Source organism: Gallus gallus, chromosome 11 (genome assembly GCF_016699485.2).
Source record: "Gallus gallus isolate bGalGal1 chromosome 11, bGalGal1.mat.broiler.GRCg7b, whole genome shotgun sequence".
Lineage (NCBI taxonomy): Eukaryota > Metazoa > Chordata > Aves > Galliformes > Phasianidae > Gallus > Gallus gallus.
This window is the reverse complement of record NC_052542.1, coordinates 17,722,659-17,745,502: the sequence shown is the minus strand read 5'-3', so window position 1 is coordinate 17,745,502 and position 22,844 is coordinate 17,722,659. Positions and strand designations below refer to the sequence as shown.

Sequence of the window (22,844 nt, the reverse complement as noted above, 5' to 3'; positions counted from 1 at the left end):
AAGTTTCAGCAAAAAGCACAGCCGGGAAGGAATGTCAGGGCAGGAGGGAGCCAGGAGGCAGCCTTTGATGGGCTCTGAGAACACAGAGCAGGGGAAACCAACGCGAAGCCAAAATGAGAAGGTTCTTCTGCAGCCAAACTTTTCCTGGAGCAACTGGAGAAAAGAGATGCCAGAGCCCATCCTGAGGGAGAAACAAGCTCCTGATTAGACAGACGTATGGAGACATATGGAGAGGAGAGAAAGTCTACTTTTTGACCTAAAAAGAACAGTTCAAAAAGACTTCAAAGAGCAGGGCAGAAATGGAGTCTTTACTGAAGCTGACTCCTAAGACGTCGCCATTCAATGCTCAGAAGACCCACAAAGTTTTTCATAGAATAAATAATAATAAAACTACCCTGGATCAAAATAATTGGAAAGCAGCTTCAAATTCGCAGCTCAGATGCAATTGATGCCCCCAGCCTATGTCTGTGCAGAACCACAAGTCACAGAGCTGACTTCCATCACAGCTGTGCCCAAATAAGAGCTCCCTTCCCTTCCAACCAACACTGCTTTCAGAACAGAAAAGTGAGGTTTGTGGTACTGCTATGCGATGCATCTGGTGCAACTGGATTAAAAAGATAGATGGGAGCTCCATTCACTGGCTTCTATGTTCAGCTCCCCTGTGGTGGTGATGGATACTGTAGCTTAAGAGATTTTAGGCAAAATGTTACCCAGTGTCCAGCAATGGGTATGAAAACGAAAGAAACAATTAGCAATGGAAATGCTCAGTGAAACAATGAGTTGGCTAGGTGCAACATCTAAACAAAGCCAGCCACCTGATCAGCTGCACGGTGATCCGCACAAGATGGGTGCAACTCCTATAACCAAATTATTCTCTACCTACGTAGTTCTTCCAATCGTCTCATATTCCTTTGATGTTTTGGGATGGAGTGTGTTTTTCTCTGCTCAGCACTGAGTGCTGCTCTCCCACACGGCGCAGTCACACCCCGGGTGATCGTTTTATAACAACATATAGAGAACAGTTTGTTAAAATCACAGCCCGGGTGGAAGGATCGGCGCTGCTGAGGAGCGCAAATGTCCCGGGATGCTCAGAACAACGCACTGCTGCTGGCACAGCCCCGCAGCTCCCTTCTGCTAGATTAGAAAACTCCGATCAGTGAAACAAAGCATTTTCCTGCTCCAAATTACCAACTCCCGGCGTTAAAACCGGGCTTTTAATTCCCAGCAGGATCTGGTGGTAAGAGAAAATCATTTCATTTCCTCCGCACTTTGTAAGCACGGCGCTCCGACAGCACCGCTCCTCAATGGGATTTCGGCAGCAGCTCCACCAGGACGCACAAAGGAGCTGTTCCTCCCCATTTCTTTCTCCTTAAAGCAGCCGCTCTCAAAGCAATTCCCTGCAGTGCTTCGATCTTTGCATTACCCGTAAGGGTCGCATGCACAGAACTGACAGCACAAGGTGAAGGTAGCTTCTCTTATGGATGCTCGGCAACCTCAGCGCTCCCTCCCGCACACAGCAGGCCGCCGAGCTCAGGCACAGCTACAAAATCACACCGCTATGCACTGCTTCTTAAATTCAACCCCCAGATCACGCACAGCACAGCCGACACGCCGGAGCAACCAGGCTGCCGTGCACCTCTGCTGTGCTTCACACAGACACGGAATGCGGGGGAACGGCACCGAACACGGCGCCGAGATGCTATCAGCAGCACTGCACCGACCATAAAACTCCATGGCTATCAAGTAGAGCGCAGAGGCACATAGGAGGCACCTCTCACCCCTCTTTTAAGCACAGCACAATTCTGACTTTCGTTTTCCCTTCCTTGCCGCGTTTCAGTGTCACAGAATAACACCGTTGTGGTGCCTGGGGACATTTCAGCTTTTGGTTTTTGCCAGGTGGAGAAAAGCAACGATTTTCACCGCATTCAAACAACGTTGCCCCAATTTCTGCTTTAATAATAATTACAGTAAAAGCACAAACGAGACGACAAATCCATTCCTCTTTTCCTCTAAAACGCTCCACTCGAACTGGAAAACACAACTCTCAACGCATACAACATTTGGAACCAATACAGCGCTGGTGTGAATTCGGACAACGATTCAAACTAAACCCCACTTCTTGCACTGACAACGAGATCTGAGCTGGACGAAAGGCAAAGCAGCCCTTATCTGCAGGGCTGGAGTTTGCGACGGGAGCCGCTTCCATGCTCAGCGCTGTTTGCAGACGTGGGGCAGCAGCCGCTGGATGCCGTGTGCCATTACAGAGTATGGTCTGTATGAGTATGGGGGAGGGAACCACCAACTCTCTCGCTCTGCTTTCCTGCTCTGAGCAAAACAAATTTAGAGGGATGTTATTCACTTCCAAAAGGGTGATTTAACTCATTATTTGTTTTTTGTTGTTGTTGTTGTTTTTTTAATGAACTATGCTTTCCTCTTCTACAGTTATGCACTAGTCTATAATTAGAAGGCTTTTCATTCCGGGAAATCCCGAGGGCAGAAATTATATATTTGCCTGAAAATTTATAATGGTGAAGGAGAGAATCAGAGAAGCATTAAGGGTTGGAAAAGAGCTCCCCAAGATTATCCAGCACAAATCTCTCTGTCAGCTTCGACGTTTGAGAAGTTTGCACTCCTAGTTTTGCCACTGACACGGAAAGGAAAGGCTCTTCTACTTCATATTTCAGGCTGGGAAAAAAAATACGTTAAATAAACATTAAAATCTATAAAACAATCTGGCTTAGTCTGATGCAGCGGAACTGGAAATAAGATTAAAACTGTGTTAGAAAGATGGAATGTCCTTAATTGACTCCCGAAGGCGCTGGCTGCCAACACAGCACAGAAGCCACCAGCCCAACCAGAGCCAACGAAGGCGCAGCCCTTCCCTCATCGCCACTGGATCGAGAGCACTAACAGTGTCCATTTGGTCAAGGGTTTTGCAATGCTCGAGGAATTCTTTTGTTCCTCTGACTCTCTTTGCTGTAGTTTTCATCGAAGCCTTCCAGAAAAACAAACAATTGCTGGAAGAAGTTTATAATTCAGTGATAACAAGTGGGGGCCTCGGGCAGTGCAGCAAGCATTAAAAGTGCTGCTCCGCCTGGAAAACACGGACCCGACTCGGACTTCGGATGTTCCGACTTTATAAGAGTAGGAAGGGACAGATTTGTTTAGCAATCAAGTCAGACAGCGGTCTCGAAATGCATTCCACTACACTCCCATAGCAATGAAATACGCAGTACTCTGAAAACCAAAGCATGCTGCAATCAATGGATGAACTCCGGAAAGTCACAGGTAGTGGTATTAAGGGCAAATAGTGTTCTTTACTGGTGTAATTTAAGTCTTCCCAAGGGAAGGGAGCGTTTCCACCGAAGACATTTGTAGCCAACGTAGCCAATAAATGCTCCTACACAACCATTTCTTCCTAAAATACGACACAGAAGTATCCCCGAGCAGTCCACCTCTACCTCAGTCATTCCCAGTCCTCCACAACTACCAATCTGCTCCAAATAACGCTCACGGATCCAACCGAAGGTCATCTCAATTTGGAGCATCTCCACAGAAGACAAATCCGTTCCTCAGATCTGCAGCTTTTAAGAACAGATCTACACAAACTGCCATGAAACACAAGAACTTCATGAGTGATTTCACTATGTAGAGCCCAGTGTTGAACAGACACCAAATAATGGAGCTCTTGGAATGACTTGGAAAAGAATTAGGCCAATGACAAACATTTTTGACAGTTCCACTCCCGTTATGCTTGATTGAGTCACCGTTTAATCCAGAACAGATGATTCACTGATCACTCCTTCCCCTGCATTTCATGCAGCATCTCCCTGATTTATCACCACTGACAATGAAAAACATGCCCCAGAAGGTAAAAGCTGGCATTTTACTACACATCTCTGGATATCAGCGCCCTGCTCCAGCACTGCACGGACCTACGGACAGAACTGACTTCCCCTTAGGAGATGTGCAATCCAGGTTCACACCAAAGCACAACGCATCCACACACAGGTGTGTGGGACAGAGTCAGATCCACTAACCATAACTTTATATTTGGTACTGAGTTTTGGTGTATGCATCACTGGGATGTACTCTCTTCTGTAGGCTTCCAAGCCCTTTCCCCATTTGATAAGCTAGTTTTTGTTTATTGACCTACTATAGAATAAATTTATCCTGAAGGAAAACATGATCCCATCACCAAAGCCAACAACAAAATCACTGTGCCCTTGCTAGAACCACCTCTTTGGTTTTGCTCCTGTCTTTCTCACAGCGTTTTGCTCTCCACATCTCCTGTGTTCGTACAGCACAGATGTCCTATCCCTGACACACACATTGCTGTTTTCCTACTGTTATACATGCAAAATGCTTTAATGCAGGAAAAGCTCCAAAAGAAGTGGCACAAAACAGTTCTGGGGTGTATGAATTCTGATTAACGTTTTGTCATTATGAGTTGATACCTCTGCTTACCTACTGGCACTGCTGACATTTTGCTTCTACCCAAATCTGATGCATCACAGAAACTTCCACAACCCTCCTTATTTCTTTTTGACAATTGAAACCAATGGGCTGACTGAGGTTTGGAGTCAGAAGTACAGCCCTGAAGCAGAACACAGAGTCTTGGACACAAAGCAGAGCCTAAGTCAGACGGGTTGGGTGTAACAGGCGTGCCCAAGGAGGCTGTGGATGCCCCATCCCTGCAGGCATTCAAGGCCAGGCTGGATGTGGCTCTGGGCAGCCTGGGCTGCTGGTTGGTGACCCTGCACATAGCAGGGGGTTGGAACTGGATGAGTATTGTGGTCCTTTTCAACCCAGGCCATTCTAGGATTCTATGAACAGCATCTCCTATGTCACTGCCATGGGACTGAGATTCCCCATTTTCAGGGTCATCTCCAGCACTTGTTTAACATAAATACATAGCGTCATTCCAAAAGCAGGGGATGATCTATTTCAGGAGTAGAAACAGTAGTTAAAAAAAAAAAAACAGAGTCATTTGTAACACAGCTTCATTCATAGCCCAGTCCTGGTCGGAGCCCAGCATCCCTATCAAAGGAAGAGCATCTCTGTGTAAAGCAGTGCTGCTTTCTGCTTCCAGATCAGTCGGGAACTGATAGCTCTAGATGGATAATTGACTGAGCCTGCATACAGCAATTAGTCCCAGTAGATGGGATCAAATAAACTCTATCAAGCTTATAATTTCAAGTACTTCTTCCACAAAGAGCACCGAAGAAACGGCTAAAGCAAGCTACTGTGGACAATTTCCCGCATATACTTTCCAAATGTTACAGTAATAAAGTGAGATTTTGAATACACCGAATACATCTCAGCTAATTAAAATAGCATCTGAGATCAGAACTGAAAGCTGTGCTGCTGATGTGGGATTTCAATCCCTAAAGCAAGCAACAAATTGGCCATTTTGTAGTTCTTTAATGTCAGCGTCCGCTTGAAACAAAAATTAACTATTAAAAACTGCAGCTGCAGAAATATGTGGTTTTCTATATGGATGGTTCCAAGTCAGCACACAAATCACAAAGGAATGTTCCTCCGACATCCTACTTCAATTTATTCAATATTTGCTCCGCTACTTCAAAATATTTTAAGAATTCTGAAAAACTGGACTGAAAATCTGTTGGAAAGATGGGAGGGATTAAACAAAAAACAACACACGCTCCAAGTCAATCGGTGGTGAAACCTCACCGTGTGCAGCATTATCTCACAAAAGCCTTTGTAAACCACGGAGGTTTTCCCTCAAAGATAAACTCAGTGCTTCTTTGCAAATGAGCCCCCGTGGTTTAAAAGAGAGCTGCTGTGCCCCGACTCTTTGAGAAAGCAAATGCTCAAAGGGAGGAGACGAAGCAGGGGAGCCCCCTTGGTTGTGAAACAGCAAAACAGCCCCGGATCGCCCAAGCGAGGCAGACAGCACGGAAACCTGGAGACAAGTTTAAATCATTGAGATTTACTGTTGCACTTAACACAGTGCAAAGTTTAACCGCGCTAATGGCCTGAACTCTATACCTGCCATTTAGTAACCTGACAACACGCACACACCAACACGAGTACTTTGTTTTTCAGCAGGATGAAACGAGATCTCCCCACGCTGAACAGTTAAGCAATCATCGGGGTCAGCCAGCAGCAAGCAAGTAGCTGGTTTCCAGCCAAGGATATATAATACATACAGCATGAAGCCATCATGGGCACCAATGGCCCACCCCTACCACCACCGCCCAGATCCTTCACGGGTTGCAGTCTGCAATGGGGGATGGTGATTTCTGAAAGCACACGCGGTCCAAGGGGCAGCCCTGCTACTCCAAGTAATGGAGCACAGAGCTATCAGAGCACGCAACGGTGGTGGGAGATGGGCACATCTGCAACACGAAGACACGGCTCATATCACATGGGGAGAAACATCATAAATGAGGAGCACTAAAAAAAAAACCCAAACAAAACAAAAAAGAAATGATTTCTCTAGATGAGCACAGCAGATAGCTTTGTGGGGACTGCTATTCTACAAGCAGAGATTTTTATTACCAAAATCTCTAATAAGGGACGGCTTAGACCTATGCCTTCTATGAAGGTAGAGAAAATTATTTTTCCTTATATTTAAAAGATTATCACTTCATATCTCATCTCTTCTTATTAAGTTTACAGCAATATTAAAACAAGATTTGGGTGAATAAAGAACATAATATACTCAAAAATAGAGAACATATTCTTTGGAGCATTATAAATTCTCCTGTCTGCTTGAACGGAATTTTAATGGCACAACCCACCCTCTTAGGAGGAAAACAGAAAAAAGATGACAGAAAATATTATCCTTTTCCAAAACCTCCATTAAATAGCCTTGCTGTACAACCACTGCTGGTCACTCTATGGACTCTGTCGCTCACGGACTGTATCAAACGAAGTAGAAGAGATGAACAAATCACCTTTACTCATTTCTTCCACCAGCCTGAGCATGCATACAAAACAAAAATAATGGGGAGGAAAAAAAGCCTAATAGTTTTCAGTATTAAAATAATAAGCTGATTTTAACATCTCTGTGCACTTCATTACTTTTGATCAATAAGGCAAGGAACAGCAACAAAGGTTACGATGCGTGTGCAAGACCCTACAGGTCATTAAGATATTGCGTTGGGAACTGGGACTTCTGAACAGAAGACAAAAATAGTTGAGTGACATAATGTCTAAGCCTTAAGAAGCACTAGGGAAAAACTTGGTGTTTAAAGCACAGACATTATATTATGCTCTTAGAGCCAACTATCTGCTGGAATTTACTATTTGCTCCCAAAACAAATCTTTACCTGCGTCACTGAAATGAAGCATGAAAGCAGGGTCAATTTTGGATCTTCTGTTATTAATGGAAGCTATTTCCTTCATGTTCCACTTTGCCAAAAGCTGAACTGAAAAATGCCATGAATATATTGGAGATTTTGCTACTGAAGACTGTTTACAGAGCATTCAGCAGAGGGATTTTTTTCTGCACATAAGGGCAGGCTGTGTCCCACAGCAGAAAAGAGCAAAAAAAACCCAAAAGACAGATGAGCATGGCTGATGAGAATTGTAGTAATTAATGATCACCAGAAGGTGGAGAAAGCTTCTCATGCAAGTTGACCTGAAAGGCAATTGTGATGCTCTCTCTTATAGTAAGATCATAGAATCATGAAATCATAGAATGGCTTGAGTTGGAAGGGACCTCAAGGATCATGAAGCTCCAACCCCCCTGCTGCAGGCAGAGCCACCAACCTCTATATCTAACACTAGACCAGGCTGCCCAGGGCCCCATCCAACCTGGCCTTGAACACCTCCAGGGACAGACGGGGCATCCACAGCCTCTCCAGGCAGCTGTTCCAGCACCTCACCACTCTCCTTGGTTCATCTCCAAAGAAGCAATTCCTTTCTTCCACTCTTGATGTACTTAGTCAAGCCTGTATCTTTCCTCCATGCCTCCTTCCTTTCCACATGTAAAAGCTAATTGCATACTTTTACCTGAAAAGATTAAGGGCACAGAACACTCCTTCCACTCTCTGTGACATTCAGATGAAAACTTCCCAGCACATCAGTTCATCCATGCACTGTGGGCACAGGTGCACAACAGCTACTGCCTATGGAGCACACACTGATGCTGCCCATCATCATCACTTCATCACCACACAGCAGCTGCTTAAAAGCTGGGGGGGGACAAAACACAATTCATTTTGCAGAGCTGTCTGATCGACCCCCTAACTTAAGGATGATTATAAAACCCAAATGGGTGAATCCAGCATTCAGGCTCAGCAGCCACACAGTAAAAACCACACTCGATCACCAGAGGGACCATAAGGAACAACAGCTTATCCTTGGTTGTACACTGCTTTGCATCTGCCAGAGCTGCACCTCCTATTCCCATTCCAGAAAGCGTTGCTATTTTCTCTCCTCTTTCATCTTTAAGCAATCAAAGCCATGAAAAGGACTGCATGTAGGCAGGTTTATGCAGTGAGACTGCTACCAAAAATAACTTGTTTTTAATCTTGAATCTAACAATAAGTTAGCAATCATTTGTCAAGTAACAGAGCATTAAAAAAAAATGTACCAGTAAAATACTTCGAAGGTTTCCATTCTTTAAGGTACTTCAGAGAAAGAGAACATACATATTTTGAAATTTAAAGCAACAAGAAAAACTGAAGCTACTTTCCCATCATTGTGGCTCTCAGGCCGTGCTACAGCTCGGCTCTGACTCCAGAACTTGGCCATCCAATAACTCATCACTGAGATTTTACAAGCAGAAGGCCAATCACACACAAAGCCCATAAGCTCGCTGTGTATGAAGAGATGCCTTCACTTTCAGGCTTTCCATGGCAGCTCCCAGGCAGAAGGATCCCTTAACTCAGCAACACAGACATGCAAGAAGTGCTCCATCAACACAACTGCATTACAGCTGAAGTTGGAATCCCACTTAAACACAGGTGTTTTCCAAAAGTGATACCTCATTTATAAAGCAGGGCCGGCTGACTTGCAGTGAGCATCCAAACGCCTCAGCACTGTCCCTAGAAGTAGGTAAGGTATGCAGTTGAAAAAAATTGGCATTTTCAATGAAGTCTCAGAGCTCTTCTTGCATTCTGCAGCAATACAGAACGCAGCTCTTGCAATATTCTCTCTTAAGCAGCAGTTCCCTTTCTGTGCTTTGGTTGATGTTTTATGCTTAGTTGACTGACGCCATGGCCCTGTGTTCTCCCCAATACAGTCTCCTAATAGGAGGCATGAAAACTTTGTCCTTCTGACATCAAATCTAATAACCTGCAGTGAACACATCTGTGCACATTTGCTTCAAGAACATTACACATAACCATGTTGACAAGGACCATCATGGCCATCCTGCCTATTACTGTCCCACAGGGCAGCATCCTGCCCTGCTGCACCACTACAAAAAGGTGCAGACCTTCCTCTGTTCTTTATTTGTAAACCCATACTTAACTGCAAACCTTAACCCACTTAACTGCTGTAAAATTACTTTGATTTGCATGTCCTGAAGCACCTGCTCAGCTACAGCACTGCCTCCTCCAGCACACTGAGCCTGCAGGACTCAGGAGTCTGACAGCTATTCTGGTTGATCCAAAGGGAGGACTGGAGTTTAAAATGGAGAACACCTCTTCCATCGGCTGCCAAATTAAGGGGTGTATGTGCACAAAGGGCTGTCAGCAAAGAACAACAACAAAAAAAGGAATAATCTCAATTAAAAGGCTTATGCTGAAATTTAAGCAGCCTTACTTTATCCACAAATACAGAATGTTTCTATATTGGATTTGCACAAAGCACATTATGTTTCAAAACCATTAATTTTTGCTCCCAAAAAACAGAGCAGACCTGCAAGGCTTCAGTACAACTTATTACCAAAAAAGAACCATTAGGAAATAATCAGTTACTTTTTTCAAGACCATCCAAGCAGTGCCTGAGCTCCAGCTGCACTATATTGGGCTTTTCATTTTGTTGTTTTTCTTCTAGCAATCCTGTTTGTTTCCCTGCACGCGTTATTCAAAGCAGATGTGCTGCAGCAGGGAAAAGCCTTCTCAATCTCCTGCTGCAGAAGTCAGGCTCTTCTTCCTCTCTGCCCATTGCACACAAGCACACACGCGTGCACACGCAGCCCCCGATGCATGCAGAAAGACTCACGCTGTGAATGTGCCTCTGTCCCCACGGCATTTGCAGGGCTGATGTCGGAGCAGTGCATTCCTCGTGCTTTGGATTGCCTCCTCATTTCTTCTTCTTTAGCTCAGAAGGCAGCTGACAATCATCTTAATGCTACTGCCCTCTGCTGCTTGGGAATCAGGGATAGGAATAGCGACGCGCGCATTGTATTTGTTCTCGACTACAGAATTCCAGTTTAAAAAAAAATAGTATTTTTAAATTCAGAACTTTCTAATTACCTCCATTAGGTGAGAATTAAGAGCTGTGAAATACAGTTCTTCCCTGTGTTTCAGAGAATATATTTACATTGAAGTCACTAATATTGATAGAAACTGCAGCATCTATTTCCAAAGGCTTAGGAAAAGCAATTAAAATGTATACTCAGAAAATACATTAAACAGTTTCCTTCCCAGCAAAATGACATCTGCAGAACACATGGAAATGAGCAGACGCCAGGTTGGTACATCAGTACGTTTCTGTCTGTATCACTGAACACCTTGCAGGAATTATGAACTGAATTGGACGTTAAAAAACCATGCTGGTCCCCTTGTAAAGCCAAGTGTGAATAACTCAGTAATTACCAATGAGGTAAACAAACACAAATGATCTCAGAAGAGCTGCTTTAAAACCAGCCCATACATTACTAAGTAATTACTTCCACAAACAAGCTATTCTCATCCGAGTTTCATCTGCTTACAAGTGAGACTCTGTGGGTATTAAGTGGAATTACTAGAATTAGCAAGGTTTATTCTCAACGTTTGGAACACTTCTCTCCCTTTTCTATTCCTGTAAGGCTTAACAGCTTGCCCAGCACTTCAGGCTGCAGCAGAGAACAGCAATAGGACAGATGTTTCAAACATAGGTGATGAGGTCATATCTCCTTTGAGCTCATTACAGGGTGTGCTGTGTGTATTGAAACCAGAGCTGAACGAGGCAGCAGATCCATCCTCCTCCCGAGGACATAAAACACAAGCTCTCACTGATCCATTCCTCACACATGTGTCTGTTCCCACCTTTCAGGCCCAACAGCAGCAAGCTGCTGCTCTGCAGCACTCCACTCTATTTGCTCCAGCACGACGGCAGCTTTGCAAGAATCTCTTCTCCGATTGTGGATTCATCAGCTCACAACAAACACTGCACACACCATGGGGATGCTCTGCTAAAGCTTACCTGCTGAGCTACCTCAGAGCTGCCAGAAAGCCCACAGCAGCAAGGGCAGCACGAAGGCTCAAAGAGAGGTGATGGGAGCATTGCTCCATACAAATAAACCCCAGTGAGTAGCAGGAAAATGTGCTACTTGCGTCATCCCATCCCTCTGTGTACACAGAGCCCAACAGCTACAGATTGCTCTTGGTGCACCACTGATCAAAAATTCATCTGTAAGAGACCATGCCTATATGAGATGCTAAGTTGTTGGGCTTTTTTTTACGTAATCATAGAACGGCCTGGGTTGAAAAGGACCACAGTGCTCATCCAGTTCCAACCCCCTGCTATGTGCAGGGTCGCCAACCAGCAGCCCAGGCTGCCCAGAGCCACATCCAGCCTGGCCTTGAATGCCTGCAGGGATGGAGCATCCACAGCCTCCTTGGGCAACCTGTTCAGTGCGTCACCACCCTCTGAGTGAAAAACTTCCTCCTAATAGCCAACCTAAACCTCCCCTGTCTCATTTAAAACCATTCCCCCTTGTCCTATCAGAAACAATTCTAAATGTTCATTGCATATGCACAGTAGGAAGAACGGCATTACAAAGGCAATTTACAGTTGCTGACTTTTACCTACAGATACTCTTACTTCAGATTAAGTGAACTCATGCTGCTATTCCTATTATTTTTTCATTGAGCAGAACAGATCGTCAGCTCTCCATATATATATGTATATTGCTGATCTTATTTTAGATTCTGAAGTGTATTCAATTTTTTAATTTAAAAACTAGGCCTATTAATTGAAGACCATTTGCTTGGTGTCACTTTAATTAATTTCTACATTGGAGAAAAGCTGGCTGTGAGGATGCACTGAATGGAATGCCTAAAACATGACATCAAGGAATGTCAAACTGCTCAAGTTGTCCTCTTCTGTCTCTCTACACTCCAAAGCTTGCAAGCAGCATGGCACCATGTCAGCATGGCACGGGCAGGGTACACACTGAACACCTCCCAGTGTGCAGAACACTACGGCTTAACAAAGGAAAGGAATGATGGAGGTAGGGAGAAAGGAAGTCGGGTAATCAGAGGAAAGAGACAAATTAGAAACCTTCTAGTCATTCACAAGAACAAAACGCCAAGCCCAAAGGAACTCCCACCGCTCCGAGGCTTCAAGTGTTAGTTAATATGAAGTCTAATTATTTTTGCAGTTTGGTATTTTTATTAAACATGCATTGAAACATGAAACTTTCAGCTAATAGAACACATGTGTAGGTAGAGAGAGTTCTTTTTGGCATGATTTCATTAGTTCCATGAACAACGATGCCAGAAAAACAAGATCTAAATTCAGTGCAACTACCAAGACAGACAATTCAGAAGTGGGTGGAAAAATAAAGAAGAAAGAAAAAGAAGAAATCAACAACTGCAGCATTCTACAGAGAAGCTGCTGTTTACTGCCAGCATCGTGAGCCCTAGAACACATCCGTCACCTTGGAAGCTTTACTGATAAAATTTCATGGTAGATTTATGCCATTTTCTCCTGTTTTTCAGATGAAAGATCCCATGCTTTGCTCTGAACAAGCAGCAGAAGGCTTACAAGGAGCCGGGGCTGCAAAGGGCACAATCAGGAGGCAGAACCAAACCTCATCTCAATACAGAGGGTATTTGGAGCCTGCTAAGTTGTTGTGGCTTAAGATAGAATGATTTACTAAGATAGAGAGCGGGATAACGATTATGATGACACATATCCATATGAATGCATATAACAAGTGATGCACAAGCAATTCTCACCACCCCTGACTGATGCAGAGCGCAGAAGAAAGCAGAGGAGTACTCCCACCCCGTTCAGAACTCCTTCTGCACGAGGTCATATGGGACAGAACATCCCTTTGGCCAGCTCAAGTCAGTCCTCATTGTGTTTCCTCCCCGCTCCCTGGGCCCTTTGCTGAGAACAGCCTTGGCTCTGCACAGCACTGCTCAGCAGCAGCTACAAACACCAGCAAGTTACCAACGCTGCTTTTCTCCTAGAACCAAAACACAGCATGACACCTGAAGGAAACAAGTCCACCCCAGCTGAAACTAAGATATAAGGTCACAATAATACGTGGGAAACAGGAGAATAAGAAGCATTTTTAAAGGAAAAGTAGTCAAGCTGAGACCTTGTGCCATTAGTAAGTACGTGTGTGTCAGCTGGGCACATCGATAAGCAAATGGAGACACCAAAGCGATGCATTATTCACTTCCCTTATTACCCAACTGCTCAGAGTCCCCTGGCAGGGAACGTTCACGTTCTTAATCAGGAAGAAAAAAGGCACTCTCCTGAAAAGTAATGGACAGGTGGGAAAACCACAGAAGTCCTTTTGATCGCAGGTCATGCACAGCCGATGCGAGCTACTGGATTGTTATGACTTACATTACCGCTGAACCGTATCGTATGACAGGTTTTTGTGCTCTTATCCCACTGCCAGCGCCAAGGAAAATGCATTAGTTTCAACTTCCATTCTTAAACCACAAACAGAGTTGAGTTTAACTCATTTTCCCTCGCAGTTTTTATGAGCTAATAGCTCCACAACTGGTCTCTTACCGTGGCTCAGCTGATGAGCAGGAGCCAGCTCAGCTGCTGCAGCAATCATGTGAGTGCTGCTCATCCACCCTGGGGCAAAAGCAGCTCACATGGCCTCAGCTGCTGCTGAAGGTTTTGATGTCGAGTGGAGAAAGGAGATAAAATGCCCTAAACAGTTGCTTGCTGTTTGTTTTTGCTCTGCTGGAACACAGCTAAACAGCAACTGCTTTTGGGGGACCTGGGTGCTAAATTCATTTCCTACCAACACAACCACTCAGAACCAAACTATCCCCATGAATACTGCTTTATTTACACTGCTTGATAGCCCAGGTGTCTTCATGCAGACAACCTACTGATGTACTGCACATACACACGTATGGGTATAAGCACACAAGTGCTTTCAGAATGCCATTTTCCAGCACTGTGCCCCCAAACACAACTGGTCAGATGATCAGCAAGACCCAAGCAATGGGCATTTGTGTTTTGGATGTCTTTTTACTCCATAGGTATTTTAGCGTAAGAAACAGATAAGAGCTACTGCTGCAATACAGGGACATGCCTGCCCCTGCCTGGCATGGGGGACAGGGTCAGGAAAACGTTTAGCATTCAAACACACCCCTTAATACAGCATGAATTTGCAGTGATGATTTAGACTATATTCTTTGGCTCTACTTACGATGCAATTTGTGGCACACTGAGAATGCACTGCAGGGGAACGATAACGGTACTCAGCTGTGATGGACAAAACTCAAGTTAATTCATACATGCTGCTACCAGAGAGACATCAAACCACCTAACATTAACCTTCTCAGAAGATGTCATTTTGATATCAATATGTTGCCAAGAAGGAACAAATGACCGGTACGTTCCAAAACAAAAGTTATCACACATACCCAAAACATCACCTTTCCCAGTCCTGCTTCTCAAAAATTATTTTTGATTAAAGTCCCAGTAACAGATATTTAAAGCACGGGGCTTTTTTAATCTTTATGTTTTAGATTGCTCCTCTACTGCACGTAAAGGCTCCGAGTACCAACAGCTGCTCATGGCTTTTGGGTTCATGAGTCTCTACAGCTCAGGGCAGTGCTCAAACTCCAACCAAATGTCTCAGCTTATTAATATTCAACACAAAAGTCTCACAACAGTTGCTTTTTTAATCAAGTGGCCCGCCTAGAAAGCTCCATACAGGAATATTGTTGTGCTGTGGACACAGTAATAGAGTTCAGCATTTAGTAGAGTGTGCCTGAGATCAGATGTTAACAACATTGCCAGCACCTGACATGGACATTCTGCTCATTTAAACACTTACTGACTCATCACTCAAAGCAAAAACTCTTTTCTTACCTCATGTGCGCACATGCACCCAATAAAACCATCTTATCAGAAAGAACAAAAGCAGATGTGAAAGATCTGTTTCTCCCAAAACAGCCATATAATGAAAAAATAGCTGCCTAAAACTCAGCAATAAACGTTTGTCAGTTTGCACAGCCTGCAGCCCACATCTGGCCCCAGTGGCAGTTGATAACATGGAAGAGAACATACTGTACACCAAATAATCAATCCAGTTAGTAAACATAGGAGTGAAGAGGCCAAAGAAAGTAGAAGACACAGGCATAAAACCTATGGCAGAAGGAATGGTATAAGTTTGGTCACACGCTTTGAGCCCACAGACAAAACACTTAGGTTTATGTTTTCTCATTCTGTGAGTTGTTTACTTAAACAAAGCCCAGAACAGATTTCCCTCTATAAAACAGACACTGACAATGTGAAATCATTCCAACTGCAACATCAGTTATAAAGTAAGAAGGTGCTCAGAGCTCAGCTCGGTTCCTACCTGCCCATCCTGCCCAACGTGCACTTGATGTATCTGCAGGTTTCCCTGTAAAACAAAAAGCATTGACAATTAACAAGCTGTGAATACAGAAAACTGCTCACTCCTGAAAAAAGCCCATTTCTCATCTCATTATCAAACCATTTCAATATTAAGGAAATCTGCTAATTGAGGAAATTCTTCTGAGGGCTATCTTGGCAATCCAGCTACACTGCAATGCTCAGCGCTTTAACCACAGAGGATAAACAGACTTCTATTATAAAAAAGCAAGGAGGGTTTTCAGCACCAGCAAGTTTTCCTAGGACTGTTCTTTTCCCATATAGGTGTCAATGTAAGTCAAAGCCTTACTGAACTAGAATTAGCTGTGCAAGACTTATCAGCACAGAATGCTGCCGGAAGGTCACTGTCTGTGCTAACAGGTTTTTGTTTCACCACTATTCCATGCTGAAGACCAGCATGGTTCTGTTACAGGAACTGCACCCATTGCAACAAACCCTGAACAACATCCAGCACTTCAAAGGGAACTGCAGCTACAAAGTCTAAAAGCGAAAGAAGAACGGTAACAAAAGGAAGCTTTCACCCATATGCAAGGGAATGCCTTGTTAAATGCACAAGGACTAAGAGAAAATGCGCTGCCCTAACACCAAGGATATTGCTCTCAGGAAAAGAAATTAGTTCTTTGATTTGCATATTTTTCTACATTTTCTTTTACTGGCAACACTTCCTCTTTTCCTTTTCTTCAAGCTGCATACGTTGCAATAAACTTAAAACCAGATGTCTGCATCTGTCACAGAGCAACGTAACCCTTCGCTCTCTCACACCCAGCAGCTCCCAACCCATGGATGCGGATGTTTAAACCTCAGCATCGATTACAGCTGGACATGATGAATGGCTTTTTTCTTTTCCAGCAGCTTTTAAACCAATGGTGCACACCCCAGAACTGTCTCAGACTCACTGTAGCACATTTCAATCCTTTCTTCTGCTCCCTCAGTCTGAAGAGATTTGTCAGGAACACTGCCTTTAACTGTAATATTTATACTGTATTTATCATAATACTTACCCTTCAATACCTCCCTGTGTCATCTCTTTTCCTCTACATTTCATTAAACTGCTTTTGGTATTTGAATGCTTTGGAAATGGATCTAACTAACCCACAAACATACATTTAACATTGGATAAAAAAATAAATGCTACAGGGAAATCGTATACAGTAAATACTGCAGTCAGTATTTATGCTTAACCTTATTTTGCTATTGCTTCCTCATGTAAACAAAGTCTGAGAGCAGAAGAAATAGGACAGCAGCCCCTGCAGTTAGGAATTCCTATACATTCTTAAGTAAGCAACAGTTTTCCCCACTCAGGTACATGGAGCAGCTTCAGTGGTCATTCTGCCTGAGTGGAAAAAAGAGTCAGAATTGGAGGGTTCAGTATTGGATTTATCCATTTCCTTTCTATATTTTTAATGGAAAAAAATATGAAGTGCAAATAGTGCAGCGCCAGATTGCTCAATGCATAATGAAGGTAAATTCACTTCAGTCTGGAATACATCTTCACGAGATGAAGTCTGACTACTCTCCAGACTCCTGTTGAACAGTTTACACAATTAAAGACACAGCATTCCCAACACATTCAGTTTGCACCCGTACAGAATGTTCTCTCACTCAATGGCAATGCAAGCACCCAACCTAGGTTTCCTACAATGCTCTGAGTGTACGCAGCTCCATCTCCAGTGAAGACCATATAGTACAGTCATTGACATCACACACGGACAGCACAGCCTCCTTGGTCTGGAGAGCATGCTCCCAAATCAGGGCCCCATGTTGTACCCACGTGCACCCAAAGCTTTGGCTCACCTCGCTGTCCTGCGTGATTTGGACTTGCTCGCCTTGAGGAACCTGGGCTATGTGGAGATGGCCCTGCGGGATCCACAACAAAAGAAAACACCAGGAAGCATCAGAAGAAAACCAAAACTAGGGGAAGAAACTACTCGTTTGGATTGAACACAGTTAAAACAGACACAGTTGTAGGTGGAAGCAAAAGACTCATCCGATGGAAAACATTTAAGATTGCTTTAAAAAAAAAACCTCAAGTGTAACCATGTTTTGCCATCGTTCATTCATTCGTTTTCACATCAGAGGAAAAGAAAGTGGGCATAATAAAAAAAACACATTTATATTCTAAATGTCTCTACCAAGGAAGAGTCTGCAGTTGTGACTGACACACGGGACTAACAGTCGTTGGCAGATAGGCATTACCTCTCCCAAACCCATGAGTTCAAAAGCAGACCCCATTTAAAGGCCTTGGAAACTCAGTTCTTCAAAGAGATGCAGCAAAACTACTCACAGATTGTTTCTAAAAGGTTATTTTAAAATCACAAAGTTATGGTGAAGCGCAGTGCCATGCTAACAACCACCTCTCAAGCTGCTATAAATTGGCATGAAGTTAGCAATTCCAATGCAGCTACACTGGCTTGTGTTAGCTGACAATCTGCCCTAGGGGGTTTAATAAGGTTAATGCTCAGCATGGCTGGCCACATCACCCTTGCAGAATGCCATCGTGCCTATCATTTGATTGAAATGAGGATAAGAGGATGGAAGGAATTCCTTGTGCGTCCTCACCAGCCCAGAGAGGTCTTTGCCACTGTGATTTACCTGGAGGAAGATTGGATTCTAAATAACCTACTTGGGAGTTTATAAGGCTTTGTGTTCATTTTAATATGCCTGCATGAGACAGAGATTAAAGATAATCATTTGGAATTCTGTCAAAGGCTCTTCTTATTTTATAACACAAGAACAATTGCATGTGATTTTCAAAGAAACACAGATCCCTCTATTTCAAACAGTTTCATTTCCTTTGGAAGGAAACCATCTATTTATAGGGAGAAAAAACATACTGAAAGTATCACTCTGACAATAGAGACTGTATATAAAATTAGAGCACAGCCCAGTCCACGTCGAGATTAGAATCAGTTTCCCTCCTTAACACTGAGCTCTCAGGGCCCCCAGGGAAAAGCAAGGAACATTTAAGATCCATTTACAGCATTTTCAAACAAGCAATCCTTTCTGCCTGGGGACAGGGGGGAAGAAGGTGACTTTCTTTACCTTTGTATCATGCAGCATTCCAAAACAGAACTGCTCACTCATCTTTTGCAGATACAGAGCTGGCCTTCAAGGACAGTCTCTTTAGTTTGTTTGTGAATTCCAACAGAACCCCCCTGAATCCTAACTCTTAAAGTTTACAGACATTCAGATCAGCACTGATTTGCTTTAAATACACACAGTATAAACGACTACTGCTATAGTAATGACTCTCAGCCTTATGTATATCATTCCGTAGAACTAAAAAAGCAAACACCATCTTAACCTCCCTACATGCCAGGCAAATTATGACCATGTTTTGGTTGTGGGTCATGGTTGCTTTTTCCAGATTGCACAACAATTACTTAAAAGATGATTGGCAGACCTGGATTTTATTTTATTATTTTTTTTTTTTTACTAAGGCAAACTTTCATCACTTGGATCCACAAACATAACCATTCTGCCCACTGTATCCCTGTATTTCACGTCATTCTCCTTCTACGTTGTCTTTCGAGACTTTAAAGTACTCTTTAATAATCAACTGACATAAAAAGCAACCAAGAAGATATGCTCCTTAGAACATACTGGGAAATCAAGAGACAAAGAAGCTCACGAGATAGCATGGTAAGGTTATGGCTAAAGTGAGATGGAAGTTCCTCTTTGTCTCCTCTGTAACCTCTCTCACTTGGGTACTGACAACAGTATTAACCAAAGGCATCACGTTACCCTATCCCAGACTCTTCTCTATAACAGCACTGACCAAAACCCTTGCAACAGGCAGACCACTGGGTACTATGGGATGCCATGCTGGTCAACAGCTCTTAAGATTCCTATAACCTGGTTTCTATGGACAGAGAGTTCATGTCATTGCACAGAACAGGTTTGTACACATCTCTGCACATTAGGTCTCCTCTGTGCTTGTACAATGCCCACCAGAGCTGTGCACTGGCCCACACTCAAGGCTTCTGCGTACCTTAAAATCATGAACACAACCAGTGAAAAAGCTTTACAAAAAGGTTTATGCCTTATATGAATGTGCAAAAAAGCTGCAAACCGCAAAGCTCAGAAGTTACTAAAAACTAATGGCAGATGGACTGCACACATTACATCCCCAGGTTTCTACAATGAAGGAGTGAACATGCAGATGTAATTCACTACTTCTGAATGCTGGATATCAGAAACATCACACCATCCATCTTCTCATTATTTTCTACCTTTCTTATATATAATTAAAAGAAAAACCAATTCTGGCAGTTAAACTGTGGCACACAGGAGTTAAACCAAGGTATGTTTGTCAGAATACACAAATCTTGTTTAAAAATAATCTTTGTCTGAGCTTTGATAGCAGTCTCACAGTAAAAAAATGTCAATGTTTATAACTTCTGCTTATATACGTGTATCTAAATGAATACACATGTAAAGGTTCAGCTAACAGATGTCCAAAAATGCCTGAGAATGCAGTCATACTTGAAAATAAATGAAGCTATGATCTGTGAATCACATAAATGCATTTTTGTTTTGAAAGTCATAGTTAGAACTACTACTTTAGGGTGAATGGTACAGTCTGTAGGACTGCTGTTAGTATTATGGGAACAAATGCAAGCAAAGGGCCAGGTAGAGACTTGACTTGTCAATTCTAGATAGAATCCTAGAATGGCCTGGGTTGAAAAGGACCACAATGACCATCCAATTTCAACCCCCTGCTATGTGCAGGGTCACCAACCAGCAGACCAGGCTGCCCAGAGCCACATCCAGCCTGACCTTGAATGCCTGTAGGGATGGGGCATCCACAGCCTCCTTGGGCAACCTGTTCAGTGCCATGCCCTCTGGGTGAAAAACTTCCTCCTAATATCCAACCTAAACCTCCCCTATCTCAGTTTAAAACCATTCCCCCTTGTCCTATCACTATCCACCCTCGTTAACAGCCGTGCCCCCTCCTGTTTATATGCTCCCTTCAAGCACTGAAAGGCCACATTGAGGTCTCCCCAGAACCTTCTCTTTTCCAAGCTAAATAAGCCCAGTTCCCTCAACTTTTCTTCATAGGAGATACAGTAATGAATGCATATTTATCTGCAATGATTTTGTGAGTAAGTCCTGCATGGACATTCTTGCCAATAACTCTTCACATAAGCCTTCAGTGTTTATTTTCTGAAAGTCACGCTGACTAAATGACAATGAGTCATTAGGAACAATAAAAGAAATTACATTTCAGTTGAAGCACAGTTTACATTAACGTAGATTGTTTAAACAGAGTAATTTAGAAAAGGCTGAGTACATACTACTTGGACTTGTCCATCTTCTCCTATTTGGTGGATCTGAACCTGCTGGGCGTTGGCCAGTGCGTAGTGTAGTGCCTGTGGTTGGTTCTGCTGGATCTCATTTGAGGCCGACACTGAGCTCTGAGGACCCTCTGAAAGAGACACAAACCCACCTTTGTTACATCTGTATATCTCGTGCCAGCAGCCATGCAACAAAGCATACTTAAAAACAGTGGAAAACAAGAAAGCAGACGCAGATCATTTCCACATTAATATTTTTATGCTCATCATGGCTCATTTGCTACGAATTTCAGTGGAGCCCCAAATGCTGTTTTGCCTCTGTGAAAGCACACATTTAGAAAGCATCTTTTGAATCCAGATTAAGAGTTGTGCAAATGTCAAAGTAACATGACAGGCAAAGCACACAGACTTCCTATGCAGCTGAATACTACAGGACCTGGCTGTTTCCTTCTGCTCACTTACAGCCACCAGGAAAGTCAGTGGCAGGTTTCAATGGGATAACCTGCATTACAAGCTGACATATATATTCATTTCTAGACTTTCCACCTTCATAGAAAAGATCCTCAAATATAAGAGGCAAGTAAAAGAACTAGAAATAGGTTGTAATACACAACCACTCAAACACCATCATTTCTTGAAACCTGAAGTTTTTATGCATGTGGCGGTCAGTGACAATGCAATAACGCTGATAATTCCATACCAGAAGTGTGTAATGGAATACAAAGGAGCAGAGGCAATGTGGGGTAGGATACCCCTACAGGTGAATGGCAGCAGATACCGCATCCCCATTGAGAAGAGCCCTGAAATGTCCCCATGTGGCAGAGATGAGTAAGACTCCACATAAGTCCCAGCTTATTTTCCTTTTCTTCCTACATCTGAGACGACTATGAGAACAGGACTATCACAACAGCGTTCCTACCATCAGTTTAATGGTTTTCTTTTGCTGTGCTACAAGAACATTATCAGACCAAATCTTTGAAGCAGCAAGTTTGTTTTACAGCTTTTTTTCAGAGTATTTATTGCTCTGACAATGACTTTTACACTACACGGTAACACGCAACACATTAACATTTAACACACAGTAGCATTCAGTACCATAAGGCTTTCAAACCCTTCAAGTGGAGGAAGCCGTAATAAAAATATTTAAGAAGTGCTGTCACTCTACTTCTGCTGTAGATAATTTTCTTACAAGATGTTATGAATTGTTTAAATAAAGGCTAGCAGGGCCTTGTCCTGCTCAGAGATGGCTGACATAGTTTGATTTGAAGCACAACCAACGTAAGAGGAAGCTGGTTTTCATAAGTTTTTCATCCTTCTCCTTAATAACCCAAGATTAGACTGAGTGCAGAATGCTGCTTTCACAAGACTGAGCTTTATTCAATCATACAAAAATTTTAATGGAAACGTTCCTTAATACAGTTCTCCATTTGGTGCTCTTCTTTCATCGTGTCTGCAAATGTTTGTGGGAGACAATTTTGAGCTGAAGTCTGAACATGGGGATTGGAAACGAATTCAATGCCACCAAGCTTGTATTTACTTATATGTTGAAAAGTTCAGTTGCTTAACAATTCAACTGAACAGCTGTAATTATGTCAACAATCTGCAAATGTGAAACTACAACCAGAACACTAATGGAATAGTTCAGTAAAACACAAGTCTGTGGCTTTGCTACCTATTGGATACCTTGCATTTGACTAGCAGGTAATACCCCAAAGCACATCACTTCTTAAATACAGTCCTGTTGGCCACTGTGCAATTCCAGTAGTTCCCACATTGCTGTACAGCACTCAGGACTGG

At 43.1% G+C, this 22,844-nt stretch overlaps 1 protein-coding gene across 2 annotated transcripts in view; it reads right to left on the bottom strand.

Moving 5' to 3' along the window:
• The window catches only part of BANP (BTG3 associated nuclear protein), a gene marked incomplete in the record, with an annotated part of 130,249 nt that overhangs the window by 44,841 nt on the left and 62,564 nt on the right, over positions 1-22,844 (bottom strand). Inside the window, 3 exon segments of one of the 2 annotated variants that reach the window (NM_001173545.1) lie at positions 15,695-15,739; positions 17,545-17,616; positions 21,048-21,178. In NM_001173545.1, the coding sequence (NP_001167016.1) occupies positions 15,695-15,739; positions 17,545-17,616; positions 21,048-21,178 (248 nt within the window). 2 annotated transcript variants of the gene reach the window in all.